General features: G+C 43.3%; 1 protein-coding gene across 2 annotated transcripts in view; it reads right to left on the minus strand.

The window, feature by feature from the left end:
- Positions 1 to 16,122, minus strand: part of FNDC1 (fibronectin type III domain containing 1) — a 102,508-nt gene that overhangs the window by 34,641 nt on the left and 51,745 nt on the right. For both annotated transcript variants that reach the window (XM_025384333.1, XM_025384332.1), the window contains 7 exons: positions 15,111 to 15,209; positions 13,156 to 13,273; positions 11,088 to 11,275; positions 10,229 to 10,336; positions 6,751 to 6,939; positions 2,273 to 4,906; positions 444 to 544 (listed from right to left, as the gene is read on the minus strand). In XM_025384333.1, the coding sequence (XP_025240118.1) occupies positions 444 to 544; positions 2,273 to 4,906; positions 6,751 to 6,939; positions 10,229 to 10,336; positions 11,088 to 11,275; positions 13,156 to 13,273; positions 15,111 to 15,209 (3,437 nt within the window). The remainder of the gene's footprint in view (positions 1 to 443; positions 545 to 2,272; positions 4,907 to 6,750; positions 6,940 to 10,228; positions 10,337 to 11,087; positions 11,276 to 13,155; positions 13,274 to 15,110; positions 15,210 to 16,122) is intronic.

Raw genomic sequence — 16,122 nt, forward strand, 5'->3', positions numbered from 1 at the left:
TTTTACCCTGTGTCCTTTTAGAAAGGATTTGAGATGACTTACAGAAAATATGTGTAATGTTTAATCAAACAATAAACAAAACCTAAAAATAAAAAGAAGCTACCAGGACAGGGAAAATATAAGTTCCTTTGAACGGCCATCCATTGGGTCTATAATTGCTATGGTTGGGCCTTGCATTCATTTGACCTTCCTAACCAGTTGAAGTAAATGAAAAACAAAGGCCCATACCTTATCTTGGCTATGAGAAAAAACAAGCTAGTTACCAGGAGAACCAAAGATTTTTCCAAGTATTAAAAGAAACTCTATACAAGTACATATGAGTAGTTAAAACTAGAGGAGAAGAACAAACAAAGGCCACTTCATTTATCATTACACAATGTCCACCATTTTTCTCTTCTCAACAGCATGAAAACAACGGGTATGTGTAAAGAAGTTTACCCTACCCACTTTGTTCCTTGAGGGCCATTGATAATTCTCTGTCCATTCGGTTTTCCATTACTACCAGGAAGGACTTTCCCTTCTACATTTGGTCTGCCATTATAACCTACACAGTACCAAAAATAAAAATAACAGAGCCTGGTAAATTCAACATGCCCAGGAAGTTGGCTTCATACCAAACTATAAGTAGTAACACATCATTTCAAATAGAAACTCTAAACAGAATTTTAAACCAGTAGCTCAAATATATTAGATAATGATAGTCTCAAATTATGACTTCTCCATAACAGATCTGGATGTCAATTAAGAATACAGTAAAGTCACAGCTTTCTGACAATACTGTGAGAATGAGAGTGTGTGGCATAAGTAAATTTGCCATAGAAAACGTAAGACCTTGGTAGCTGTAGCTTTATTTTAGCCATGTGGAAGTTGGAGGAATGAAGGGTTGGAAGGACAGAGAAAATTATGTCTAAAATGTACTAGACGCTGTCCCATTTTTCTAGGCATGTTAAACTAAACACAGCTATGCCCAGCTGACTCAGGTCCCAATCACCAATCACCAAATATAAATGCACAATGCTGTCTCAAAGCTTGCTGAATGCTGTGGGGCTGCTTGAGAAGTATTTGCTCAGACAGTAAGAAGACGCAGCAGCACCCTTACAGTTGTTTCTGTCTGTCTCTGCCTCACACGGAGATGTTTCTTATCAGCTCCAGTCTGCTCTGGTCTGGCCTTGACTGCTGGGCAAAGGGCTTGGACTTTCTGACCGCTACTTGCAGGGCAGACATTTATTTCTCTCATTCCTTCATTTATTTATTAAATATTTATGGAGTTCCTACTATGTACATGGGAACGTTGAGTTTTACATCTATTATCAGGGAGGTGGGTTTGACTAAAACAGCCAATCTTAGTGGAAAACTGAGTTTGATATGGGGCAATGTTCTGTGTTTACATTGGGCTAAAATAACAATGCATTGTACAGATCAGCAAAAAAAAATTCATTCAAGAATGTTCTACAAAGCCCCAATTACACACAAGAAGAGTTTAAAGCACCATTTAACTGAATGCAGTTTTATGGTAAATTAAAGAAAACCTCAGACCCTGCCCTGGACATAAACTGTTCATAGCTGACTTTGTTCAACCCTCTGTTATAGAAATACAAAGCACACATCTGCCTGTAACTCCTCTTTGTGACAACGATCTTTAACATGCATTTTCTGGAGGTTTTAGACAACATTCACTAATTGCACTGTCTGAGCAATTCATACCCAAGATATTTGAGTTCGTCTCAGGGTTTGTTTGGTTGAGAGTTTCGCATGCAGAAGATGAGAACAAGATCAGAACAAGAACAAGATACGCCTACATAGGTATCTAACCAGCTACTATGGATCCCTTAAACACATGAGGGCACATGAACAACTAAGCAGCAGCTAAGTTGGGCACCAAGGTTGTGACACATTTTCACAGGTTAAGAGTGTATGCCAAGGAATTCAAAGAGGCAACGTAGGACAGTGAAATGACTGTAGAATTAGAGGCAATGTGGGTTAGTAATGGCTGTGACATTAGGCCATTCGGGATTGGAATGGCAACTTTGAGCTGTCTGCCTTAGGACAAGTCCCTCAGATCCTGAGCCCCAGCTTCCACATCTGGGAAACAGGAATAACAATGCAAACCCTAGAGACCGTTCAGAGGATGAAATTATGTCACATGTGCAAAGTTCTTAACACGGTGCTTGGACATAGTAGGTGCTAAATAAAATAGAATAAAAACCTCTCAGGCATTGCCATGAACACTACTGAACACCTTAAAGAAAGATCATTTGAAAAAATAAACTACCTTGTCTGTAAGAGGGTCTGGCAGGCTGTCGGGAGAGAGGGTTACGGAATCTGGCATGCATCATCCTCTGGCGCAAGGACAGCATCGGAGTGGTGGAGTGGCCGGGCGGGGCGCGCGTGGTGTACCTGGGCCAGGGGTGGGTGCCCGCGACGGGACTCGCGGTGGCAGCGCTGCGAGGCGGCGGTAGGGAAGGGAGGTGGGAGGCCCTGGGGGAGTTGCCTGGAGGTTGGGGGAGAGGTCGCTTCGCAGGAGCCAGGCTCCCTCCGCGAGGGGCAAGCGCGATGGCAGTCTCCCTCTCGTCCTTGGCGAGGCTACCGTCAGCGTCTTTGCCGCCCCTGGGAGTGGAGGAAGAGGGCCACTTTGGCACAGAGGAAGACAGAAGGTCTTCCTTCCCGCCTTTAAAAAACCCCACGTCCTCCTCCTCCTCGTCCTCGGCTGAGACCGACTGCTGGGACTTGGAGGACAGGGGCCTCTTGGAAGGAGGCTCCGACTTCCCGGGTGTGGCCTGGATCGCGCCCTCCTCCTTCTGCCCCGAGTAGGGCGCTGCCCTGCTGGGGACCCGGGCGCGGGACTGGGGGCCACCGGGTCGGCTGGGCCTGGCGAGGGAGCCCGCATGTCCGCGCTGGGACCTGTCGTCGCCACCTGCCCCTGCGCCTGTCGAAGACTCCACCTGCTGGTGCTTGGGAAGGGACGCGGCTGCGTCCTTGGCTCGCGCAGCGTGCGCTGGGGCCCGCACATCCTGGGCCGCGACTTCTGTGCTGTCTTCGTCGTAGCTGCCCTGGGCATCCTCGTCCTGGTTCTGGAGGGCTGTGGGGAGAATCCCTCGGGAGCTCGCCGTGTAAGGGTCCGAGGAGAAGTGGGAGCGGCCCTGGGACGTGGGGCGGGGCCCCCTGGCTGGAGCCAGTGCGAGCCTGGGCTGGGAAGGTGACTGCCCCGCGTCTCTGCTCTGGGGGCCCGGCTGGTGCTGGGATGTGGAGACGGGAGAAGGTGGCTGCTGTTCTGGAGCCCGGCCGGGTGTCATCCTTCTGGGAACACTGGGCCCGGGATGGTGCTGTGACCGTGCCGCGGGAGGACGAGGAGGGGACGCGTGGCGGTCTGTGGACCCCGGCTGCGCTTTGGGAGAATGACCCTCCGTGTCTGCGTCTGTGCTTTGTTGAACGTCCTGAGCCTTGGAGGACAGGGAGGAGTATTTGCCCTGAGGATGTGCATCTGCCCCTGCGGATTTGGGGTTCTCTGGGATGGGTTCCTTCCGATGCAGGCTGGCCCCTCTCTGGGGGCTTCTCCTTAGGGATTCCCAGCCCCGGGAGACGGGCTGCCTGGAGGAGGAAGGCACGTGGTCGTTGACAACGGTGGCAGGAAGCGGCTTCTCATCCTCCTCGTCTCCATGGATACCTGAGCTAAGCCTAGGGTGGGAATCCGGGTGAGAGTGAACCCTGGGGTGGGCTCGGGAGGGCACAGTGGACTGTGGTGAACTGGAGGGCTGCAGCCGAGGTCCCCGCCCAATGCCGAACCTGCTTGGAGACCTCCCGTTGGCACCAAAGGGCTTGTGTCTGAGCAAATGGAAGTGTCCAGAGGCAGGCCGGGCCCGCAGCGTCTGGGCCGTGGCCTCCGCCTGCCTCCCGCCGTCTTCCCTATCGACGTCACCGTCGCCTTCGCCATCAGAAGCCTCAGCTCCCGCAGAGACCTGCGTCCTGGACGAGAGACGAGAAGAGACGGAGGAGGACATGGTGGACCGCGATGGAGCGTTGGAGTTGGTGGCTGGGGTGTCCTCACCATCCTTCCCGCCCCTGGAAAGCGGAGGGCCCCGGTGTGGCTGGGTGGGCAGCAGCCGAGATGATCCCCCATGGGGTGGAGAAAGTCTTGAGGGTGGGACTGAGGCACTGGAATCTTCCTCTGCAGCCCCTGAATGGGGGGTCCTCCGCGCGGGCGAGGCTGGCTTTGCACCGGGGTGCACGGAGCTTCTGTCGCGCAGAACGCTGGAGGGGGACTGGCGGCTGGGGGACAGGGCTGGCCGGGGCTGGGCGAAGGCGCCCTTGGGGTGGGGGGAGCCCACAGCGCGCTCGTCTTCGTCTGAGTCCACCAAGTCGTTGTCATGAAAGCTGGCAGGCAGGGAAGGCCGGTGAGAGGTGCCCTGGGTGGCCGCGTGGTGAGCAGGAGAGGCCGAAGCCGAGGGGGACGCCCCTGGGCGGGGGTGGGAGGCCGGGGAAAAGCCAGGCTTATCTACGCCTTCCCTTCGGGGCAGCGCTGGCATCCGGACCCTCACTGCAGTCCTGCCGGGAGCCACGACCGCGTGGCCATGTCTACTTGGTGGCCTCAGGGTCCGTTTCTGGTCTTGGGTGTCCGAGGGAGACCTGGGCGAGTCCTCCCGGGAACCCAACTCCTCCTTCCTGGTGACTTCCGTCGACTGAAGATCCAGCTCCTCTGCCTTCTTAGCACGAAGCTGGGGTTTTCGGGGCGCCCCACCATTCGCCAATATTTTGTTCTTCAAGTCAAGAAGAAGGTCCTTGGCATTTCTCCCTTGGGGAGAAGCAGGCACAGAGGGGTGTTGGGAGGAAGCTGGAGCAGGTGAGGAAAGCTCAGGTTTTTCGGGTTTCTCATTGTCCTCCGTGTTCTGCTGAACCTCTGCCTTACTGGCTGCAACAGATTTTAAAGAATTGCCTGTCAAAGAAGAAACTCAAAAGTGAAAGCGGAGGTGAGACAAAGTGTGAAAAACAGCATATGGAGGCATTTCAAATCAGTAGTCATAATGGCTAACTTTTAATTCCTTAGAACCCTGGAAATGTGTTTTCGCAATGATAGCATTCTTTTTAAAACTTACATTTTGCTTTAAGTAACAAATATAGTCCTAGAAAATATACGTGAATTAAATCTCTATCTGTTGAACCAGGTTATGCCACATCTTATTATGTGAAGTAATTCTGAAATGAGTACTTTGAAGTAACTCATTTATTTTATAAATGTAAAATCTTATATAGGATTTTCTTAATATAACTAATTGTCAATGTATTTCAAATGCATTATAGCCATCCTTAATAGACAAGAAACACAAATACACCTGGTGCAAATCGCTGAGCAATCTATACTCAAAGTGATGGGGAATGTGTGGCGAGCAACTGATTTGTCATTTTTAAGGCATTACACAAAGTTCCCTCCTCCCATAACATGTCCTTACCTGCTTCCTCCTTCTTGTTTAAAATTCCATTAATAGTGGACACATTTATAATTCTCAAATAAGGCTTCAAATAAAAAACTCTGGGGATAGGCAAACATTATATTAAATGTACTGTAATCACCCTGTCTTCAGAGCAGACTGAGGGAAGAGATTCTATAGGGGAGAGGAACCTATATTGCAGTGAGAGTGCCAGAGGGGCAAATGTCATCCATTTCACAGATTTTTCCATGACAAAATTGTCTAATATTGCAGTCTACCATGGGTCTTCATAGCACACAGTGAAGGAAAAGCTGCCAATATCCGGCATAAATGTGAGGAAGTAGAAAAGAAAACACGGTCCAAAAACACTCCCCTCCAGTTGTGGATCTGTATTAATGTGTTTGGTTTGGATATGGATCAGGTGAGCTAGACAACTGACATCCTTCTGGGTACAGCTGCACTCCCAAATGATAGAATACAAACCACAAATTTTACTCTAATCTTATTTTTAAATTTTACTTTTTTTAAATTTTAGATTCAGGGGTTGCACGTGCAGGTTTGTTAAGTGAATATATTGCATCATGGTGAAGCTTGGGCTTCTAGTGAACCCATCTCCCAGCCAGTGAATACTATACCCAGTGGGTAATTTTTTTTAACCCCCACCCATCTCCTGTCCTTTCTGCTTTTGCAAACTAAACATTTTTAAAGCTACATAGAAATTGAAGAGAGCTAACAATGAAAAATGTCACATTACCATTTCTTTTTTTTTTTTTTTTTTCCTCGCTCTGTCACCCAGGCTGGAGTACAGTGGCCGGATCTCAGCTCACTGCAAGCTCCGCCTTCCGGGTTCACGCCATTCTCCTGCCTCAGCCTCCCGAGTAGCTGGGACTACAGGCGCCCGCCACCTCGCCCAGCTAGTTTTTTGTATTTTTTAGTAGAGACGGGGTTTCACCGTGTTAGCCAGGACGGTCTCGATCTCCTGACCTCGTGATCCGCCCATCTCGGTCTCCACATTACCATTTCTAAAAATGTTCTTTCCCTGTCACCACAAGCCTAAAATTAATAGTGATGTCAGATTAATCATATAATTAATACATTAATCATACTGCAATAACAATTAATGTTATCAATAATCAACAACATTTTAATCTTTGAGAAGACTAATTTCTAAAGGGAACACAAAAATATTTTAAAAATCAATATGCAAGTTGGCCTGGAAAAATCATCGCTGAGAAGTTCCGAACCCAAGAGCATGACTCAAAGTAACACAAAACAAACAGCAGGAATGGAGAGAGAGAGAAGACAGCCACAGACACACGACGCTTACTTGTTGGCACAGCGACAATGAAGGCTTTGGAGTGAGGTCCCAGGCCTCTCCTGTTTGCGGCCCGGATCTTGAAAAGATAGCGTTCCCCAGGCTGCAGACCATCCACCAGGGCAGAAGTAGTGTCTCCACGATAGGTGAGGGACTTTGCTCCAAATGGTTTGAGAGCCGGGGCGTATGAAAGAATGTATTCTGAAATGATTTGGCAGATGGTTGGAAGGAGGAAACTGAAAACAGTCCTGTGTCCAGCAGGCAGACTATAAGGGCAGGACGAATTAGCACGTGCATCACTAAAATGAATACACTAGCAATGCGCGCCAAGTCACCAGCTGGAGCCTGAAGACACAGCAGAAGGTGAACTCACATTCATTTGGGCAACCAGACAGGGCTGTGTATTTAATTAGCTGGCACTTTGCTATTTTAAGCAAATTAAACATACGAAAGCCAGGAGGCCAGTCTTCATACAATTCCCCCCAAATTTACACACCGTTGAGTTTCTAAAATTGTATTTATTTACTAATTTGCTATGATCGATATGTCCTGATAGAATAAACTAAGGAAAACAAAGTGACAACTGCTAGGAATGGATCCTGAATAACTTCTGACATCTTCAAGAGTTTCACTTTATTAACCTGGGTTATTTCTGTTAGCACATTTAGCCAGAAAAATTCCATATTTGAAATATAATTTTGTTTTTGTAGGAATTAAAAAAGTTCTTAGTATATGCTGATAAAGATGTTTCACAGTATTTTAGAGCTGTGAAGAAAAGTTGCTAAGTAATAGATTTATGTGATATCTAATGTTTCCATCTGTAATTGGCTTACTCTGTAGTCATATAATAGCCCTGAATTTGGAAAACCATAGCAAATTCAGTCCAAGGAACTAAAATATGTCTATGCTCACATGGAAATATGATAACATAAGGGAATCATATTTTAAAAAATAATTTTCACCTTCAACTAAAAACTGTCATGCCTATTTTCCTCTCAATGAACCCAAGATTTACAAAACATCAAATTAATATGAGTAGGGTCTGTGCATGGTGGCTCATGCCTGTAATCCCAGCACTTTGGGAGGCCAAGATGGGCAGATTACTTGAGGTCAGAAGTTTGAGACCAGCCTGGCCAGCAGAGTGAAACCCCCATCTCTACTAAAAATATAAAAATTAGCCAGTCATGCTGGTATGTGCCTGTGGTCCCAGCTACTCGAGAGGCTGAGGCAGGAGAATCACCTGAACCCGGGAGGCAGAGGTTGCAGTGAGCTGAGACTGCACACTGCACTCCAGCCTGGGCGACAGAGTGAGACTATGTCTCAAAAAAAAAAGAAAGAAAGAAAGAAAGAAAGAAAAGAAAAAGAAATGAGTAAGAGTAAAGAAAAGTAACTTGAATCACAGAAAAGTCAACAATTATCAGGCGCATGGATGATCTTTTATTTTCCCTTAGCTCCAATCTTTAAAAAGTACATTCATTTAAAAAAAAAAAAAACAAAGTTTCAACCAAAAATGCTTTTGCAGCATTTGTCTGGAAAAAACACAGCATTCATTTCTCATTGAAAATCAACAAACTCGTCATTTGTGGTGGTCAAAAGTAAGAATTAAGAGAACCCATTGTCTATAAAATTTTGTGATTCAAATTTTAAAATAAATTAAATCCATCTGGAAAATCAGTTTAGCCATGTCAAAGTATATTCTTCTATTATGTTTTATTTCTCGTACATAGAAAATGCTCCGATGTAATTATTAATTTTAATCTCACCACTACATCCTTATGAAAACTACCTAAGCAGGGTTAAGATACGCGAGCTTTTTTGGACATAAAAACTCAGTTGCAGTTATTATTTCTGGCAATATTTAATTGACTACCATGGAACTTCTTTTGCCAACGAACTGTAAATATCAACTAAGATGACAGAGAGAGGAAGAGTACACAAGTTGCATGGTAACAAAGTCACTAGGGGTGCAATAATTACCTTTTCATTTTTCAGCTAACAAAAAGTAGTTAGCAAAAAGTCTTTATTCAATTTTCAGAGGTCTTCTCAGCAGCACAACAATACTTAATAGAGAGGAAGTTAAAAGTTCAAATTGTCATAAAAAGAATGATTTAAAGCAAGCTTGTTCAACCCGTGGCCCACAGGCTGCACGCAACCCAGGATAGCTTTGAATGTGGCCCAACACAGATTCATAAACTTTCTTAAAATATTATGAGATTTATGCATGGCCCTTTTTTTTAAAAGCTCATCAGCTATCATTAGTGTATTTTATGTGTGGCCCAAGACAATTCTTCTTCCAATGTGGCCCAGAGAAGCCAAAAGATTGGACATCCCTGATTTAAAGGGACCAAATTAATATTTTTCTCTTGTTGTGGATCTATTCCAATGGCAAACAAGAGAGAGAGAGAGAGAGAGAGAGAGAGAGAGAGAGAGAAATAGTACAATCTATTCTTGAAAAAAAACAAAAAGTGAAAATCCATTAAGTGTAGAAAATACAGTTCCACATCGACCTTCCTTAACTTCTATTATTCCATGAAAAGACATCCTACGTGTCAGCAAACGTAGTTTTGGATGAGTATAAAAGAGAACCATTCAGTTTTTTCAATTAAGAAAATCTCAAAGGAGATTAGTAGTAATTTTCTGGATTTCTTTAAGCTTACACAAACATTTTATAGTTTCTGGATATATTAGACTTAAAGTTGCCCCTCAAAGCTAATAACAATAAAAAGTATTTATTTCTTGAATAAAACCTCCATTCCTTTCTATTCTTAGAGTATATTTGCATAGGCAGTGCCAGGAAAAACTTCAGCCTAGCTCTTTAAAATGTCTCCAAACAGATTCTGAAAGGTTCTTAAATGCTTTTACATTAACAATAAAAGATTTTTTGTGTGTATTTAGTATTCTCAACAGACTATTTTAAAATTTAACTAGTTGTGAATGCTTTACTCTATTTTTGTTCTTTAAAATATCTAGCTTTTTGCTATTTTGGTGTTATGTTTTCCTTGTCATCAATAAATACATAAACAAACAAATGGTGACAAATAGGGAATAAATCCATTTTCCAGCAATTATTACTTGAGCTTTTCAAACCCATTCAATGGATTTATGGTCCCATGAAAGATATTGAGGGCTCTGCAGGATTCCTGCTGACCTCTGCTTTTGTGATCTTCCTAGCACAAGGAAAAGACTCATAGCATGAAAGCCAGGGTGTTGTCCAGATGGGAAAAGGTTATGCTGTCACACCCATGCAATGAAAAACATCCTTCCCAACAGCAACAGCAAAAAGCCTTCAATGGATGAAAAGAATAGTCACTTTCGTGACTGCTTGGATCTTGGGCAATGAAAATCTTGCATGAAATATCCTTGTCCCTTGGGTGAGCACCTCTTAGACGTATGTTGCTTCCCTATTTCTTTTTCAGTCAATAAAGCCGTAAGCAGAGGCCATGTTCATCAGAATCAATGCATCTTATAGTTTAGGGAGTAAGATTCCTACCTTTCACTTTCCCCTCAGTCTCTGGTAGCGCATCCCAAGATACAGCGACAACCGTAGGTTTGCCATTGACAGGCCAGACGTTCAAGTTTTCAGGAGCTGTGGTAGGAGCTACAAAATGATAAGGAATGAAACATTTTTAAATGCCTTAGTGGACATTCTAGATGTAAATAGCACATGGTCTCTAGGTACACATTTTTTTTTATTGAAGAGCTACTGTGTTGATTTTTATTATACCTGAGAGAAAATTCCACACTGGTTCTTTGTGTAATATAGTGATTTATGTCAATACAACCAATTGTGAGTTTAGACATATCTAGGGAAATTGTCTTAGTAATTCAGAATTTCTTTCATTGCCAAATATTGAAATATACTAAGAAGATTAAGCTCCAGTTCCAACTTCATCTTAATACAACTTTGAAAGACATAGTTTAAGAGAAAAGAATGGTAGCCTTGGATACAAACCAAAATTTTTCCCAGAATCAAATGCAGCCTCAGCCTCAGGAAAGCAGAGGCTCTCCTACATGCAAGAGCATCCATTACCCAGGGGCATTCACGCATACAATGGTGACTGATACATGCTACACACTGGGATTTAATGTGCTCCACATGTCAGAAAAACAGAACAACAGAACAACATGCTAGTGGAAAAGGCCAACAAATGGTAAAACATGGACCCAAAGAACAGTTCCTTAACTTCTTTGCATGTATGGATAGAAACTCTACCAAAATGTAGGGTTAATGTGACTTTCAAAAATGCCCATGCTGGCCTTTGTCACTGTTGGCATCTTACATTGTCTTTAAATCGTATTTTGGGTGTAATTCCCAAATTGAAAATTCAAAGGCCATTTCAAATACAGACCAGATTCTGGTGTTCTTTGGAAGACTGACGTACTCCATTTGCCATCTCTTTCACCCTGTGAAATACGGACTGCAAATTCATACACGGTGTCTGGAATCAGGTTCTCAATCAGCACACGCCTGTTAGCGATCTGCTTATAATCCCACCTGGCCAATTCCCCCTTCTCTCGATAGCGCACGGTGTACTGTCTATAAGAAAACACAACACAATGATCTATCAAATTCTCTGCAACTCAACACTAGATGCCTTGTTTTTCCTTCCTCATAAGTGATGACTTTGGGAGGTAAGTAAGAAAATCAAAGAGGAGAAAAATCTAAACTTTTGACTATGTGACTGGCTCAAAGAATCTGCTTAAGTTCCAAGCAAAGTTGTCTAAAGTAGGAGGAAAAAACAGAGCTTAGTGTCTTTTCAAGACCAAAAAATCTTATACTGCTCAAAAGAGCAAGCAGAGATTATAAAGGGAAGGGAGAGAAAGGCGACAGCTTTTATGAGGCAACTACATTATCAGGGATGTGTGTTAGTGAGTGTGAGTGTGTGTGTGTGTGCATCTGTATTTGTGTCTACTCGAGGCATCAGTAGAGACCTGGCCCACGGTTATCTCAGCTCTCCAGAAAAGAAAGACAAAAAGACTCATTTCATCCCAAATCAGGCATGTTTTCCATAGGTTCAGGAGGAACGGGAACATGTGGTTTTGAGTAGACTTACTACCATGAAAAGGAGCGAAAATGTGAAACAGAGCAGGACAGAGGCACCTACAAAAGGAACCGTGGTGCATGGTTATCGGGGGAGAAATACGCTATGACCAAATATGGACAGTTCAGCAACCCCTGACAGCAGACACCCTCTACAGTCTAAGAGCCACAAACACCATTTATTTGATTCCCTTTCAAAGAAATTGTCTTTGTGGCCTCTTTGCAGTAGACAGCATTTGATATATTTAAAATGTGCTATTTGTTATACTGAATATGTCAGGAGAAGATTTCAGTTGAAGACACAGCACACCAATTAACACAACAGTTCTGCTAAGAAAATTCAAGCCTTCTCTGGTTTCAGCAAGATGTTGAGTGGTAAAAGGAACACTTCGTGCTGATGAAGACCACATGGCTAGGGAGAGAATCGCTACGAATCTTCCGAAGTCTTTCAAAAAAAAGGCAGATATCTTTTTTACTAGCAGACAGTGGAGGAAACTATGTATCTAATATGAATAATCATTTATATATATGTGTATATATATATATATAATGCCATCATCACATCCCATTCATTTTAAACTATATTCCCCTTTCCTGGTTGCAGAGAGGTTGAAAAATTAATGCATAATAACCAGGCCACCACATCTGTGGCTTTGTCTTGGTTACTTAATGTATTCAGTCATAGAACTAAAATTTTGATGGCTATATTAATCTACCACTAACTAGAAATGATGTTCACTAGTAGCCTTTTAACATAAGAATATTTTAACCTTATGATTGGTTTGCCTTTTATTGCTGTTGCAAATGAATATAAAAGCCAGAATAGCATCACATCATGGTTTAAGAGAAGATAAGTGTTACGTGTAAATGAGCCAGACATGAAGCAAGTCAGTGTTTAGCAAAGTCTAATGAGGAGCTACTAAGTATAAGGCATTAGACATTGTCCACCACTCTACATAAAGTCCATCCTACAGTGACTCTTCCTGGATCACAGGAGGAACGGTGAGACTCCTCCCAAAGTGGACCCTGTGCATGAACAGAACATCAATGAGAGAAAGCAAAACACAAATAGAGGCAAAGAAAGAAATGGAATCTAGGAAATTTCCAGACACAAGATAAATCACTGAGCAAGTGAGATGTGAGTTCCTGCTGTGTGTACTACATACGAGGCCCTGGTAACATCTGATTTGTGGGAAAAGTGTGAGCACACTTGGGATTAACTAGGTTGTCATAGAATATTCACCATTCAGCTATTCAGCTACAAAAGAGGCCAGCATTCATGTAAGTCAGAAAATAAAATCATTAAATACATGTCTTTTCAGGGCCAGAAAAAACCCATCTCTCATATATAAAGACAAAGAAATAAGCAAAAGTACCTTGATGCAACAACTTTCTTCTGTTTTTCTAGAACAGGATCCACCCAGGACACAAGCACAGACTGAGATGACATAACTCGGACGCTTATGTCATCAGGTACATCCAATTCGTCCTCTTCTGAAATGACAATGAGACCCAGAGAAAGGCTTTCTCTCACAACAGGTTCTGCTCTGAGCTCCTCAGTCCTTGACAGGCCATTACTCACCCTGCATAAGTTTTAGATTGCTTGTGTGTAATGTAGACAAAATGAAATTGATAGAAAGGTAAACAATTATTTGATTAGTCAGTGTAGAAAAACAAAAATCTCCATCTTGCATTTCTTAAACACAGGCTAAGAAATGAGCATTTTGGCCAGGCGTGGTGGCTCACGCCTGTAATCCCAGCACTTTGGGAGGCCAAGGTGGGCGGATCACAAGGTCAGGAGATCGAGACCATCCTGGCTAACATGGTGAAACCCTGTCTCTACTAAAAAATACAAAAAAATTAGCCTGGCGTAGCAGGCGGCTGTAGTCCCAGCTACTCGGGAGGCTGAGGCAGGAGAATGGTGTGAACCCAGGAGGCAGAGCTTGCAGTGAGCCAAGATGGCTCTACTGCACTCTAGCCTAGGCGACAGAGCAAAAACTCCATCTCAAAGACAAACAAAAACAAAAAAGAAAAAAGAAAGAAAGACATAAGCATTTCACTTTAAAAGCTGCCCAACCCAATCGACATATAAAACAGTACAAAGGGGATGCTTTGCCTGGGTGAAAGGTGGTCCAAGTAACTCAGTGCTTTCTCAATAAACACTGTTAAGTTTCTGGAAAATAATAACATTTTTATGGAAAGCAAAAGTTTAGGAGAAGGAAAACTCTACTCACATTTCCTTGACGACCATGGCATGAAATGAAAATTCTGGTTCAAACAACTGGAAGATTCACATTGGGTTTGATGCCCTCACATTTTAGAAGGTGTGAGTCCAAGACAGATTAAAACGTGTTCAGATATGAACCAGAAGTCAGTTTGCCAATTTCTTACAGAGATTTATCTTTGTTATCAATAGAACATATCACAGCCACAAAGCTTATAGTCTCAGTTCAAAAGACTCACAAGACATCTTCAATATTACTCTGTAGTCTCTTGGGGTTTTTTTGTTTGTTTTAGTTTTTTGTTTCATTTTTTCTTTTCACTTTTCAGGAACCATATTTCAAGAGGATGTGGATTTTACTACCAGCAGGGGAAGGTGAAAATATTTAGCCTTCTAGAAAAGTGATATAGGGACTTATCCTATGGCAGCAAGTCATCAATAGTAAGAGTGAAACATCGTATTTGTGGAACTTCATACAGTGTAAAAAAGTATAACTTTGATTTTTTGTTGTGAACTCATGAAAACAATCATATTGCAGATTGCCTCTTTAAATTAAGATATGTGGTCCAGAAAAGGTACCTGTCATTTGTTAATGTATCAGGAATATAGAAAATGTCTCTGAAAGGACGTGGGAAATGTAACCATGTGGACAGTGATCAGGCTCTCGGCAAACCCCTATGATGCTTTTTCTGAGGATTCTCAATGTCATTTTAATGCAGATATAGCTGAAATAATGTGTGTGCTTATCTTGCATGCACCACCTCCTGCCTGCTCTTCTTTCTCTCTCATGTCGTTCAGTGCATCACCCAAGGCAATTTAGGCTTGAGCCAGACTGCACCTTTACTGGAATGAACGCTTGGCTGCTCCTATCACAGCAAATCTACTGCACAGTGAAGTGGTTCAAAATAAACAGTGAAATGTATTCCATCACAAAAGCACTCTATCCTTTGCATATAAAAGCAGCATGCTTACACCCAAAATGTGACCACGTTTGCCCTGTTATTTCTTTTAGCCTCAGTAAAATTCATGTAATTTATCCAGCATCATTTGGAAACAACATAGCGTTCATACCAGACTATGGTGTGACCAAATGCATCCTTAGAAACATACCTGAGATCTTTCGCTTTGTTAGGGCAGCCCTGTAGACTGGTTGGCTCCGGCCCTGGGAGTTCATGGACTGCAGGGAGACGACATACACGGACTCTGAGGCTGTGGACCAGGGAGTGAGGGATGAGATTCTGGTTTGGATTTCTCAGAAACACACAGCCCCTGGGAGTGGAGGGGAGTTCTGCATTCCTCCTCCCCTTCCCCTTTTTCCATTTTCTCTTTCTGGGGGCATTCCCACTTCTTGAGGACAATGAAGGGCGAGCCCAAGAACTGCAGGAATTAAACTCAAAAAGAACACTATTATATTAGAAAATGAGGAACCAATTTTTACCAGTAAGTCCTGAAAAATAGGTTTCTACCTCATCAGCATCAAAAAGAGATAAACAGAAACAAAACAAAACCATCAGAAAGAGATAAATGCTTTAAAAAAGAATAACACGTTTACCCACATAATTCCCCCAATTTCTTTCTACTTCCAGAATTGGTAAGAGGGGGTTACTGTGTTTTTAATCTGTTACCAGAAAGAAAGAAGAAAAGAATAGCCAATGTGCAACATGAGTAGCCCAGGTCTTTCTTTCCCTGTGGAATGCTGTGCCCTTCAAAGCTCAAATCCTCAAAACAGAGTCTCTGAAGATTTACTAACAGCACATGGAAGCCTTTCAATGTACCCCTTATTTCTGGATGGTTCTCTCAGTCAGTTCTTGCCCCCACCCTCTGAGGGATCCCACTAGCATGCAACGAAACCCGAACTTGAAAATTGAACAGTTGGTCCTTGAACAACACAGGTTTGAACTGTGCAGATCCACGTTATACATGGATTCTTTTCAACCAGATGCAGATAGGATTGTATTCCAGAGATGTCAAACCCGAGCATAGGGAGGGCCAGCCTTTGCTGTATGTGGATTCTGCAGGGTCTTGAGTCTGCAGGGATTGGGGTATACTCAGGGAATGCTGGAACCAATCGCTGTGTATACCAGGGGCCATTGTAGTTGGAGAAAAAAAAATGCAGTGATGG

Source organism: Theropithecus gelada, chromosome 4 (genome assembly GCF_003255815.1).
Source record: "Theropithecus gelada isolate Dixy chromosome 4, Tgel_1.0, whole genome shotgun sequence".
Classification (NCBI taxonomy): domain Eukaryota; kingdom Metazoa; phylum Chordata; class Mammalia; order Primates; family Cercopithecidae; genus Theropithecus; species Theropithecus gelada.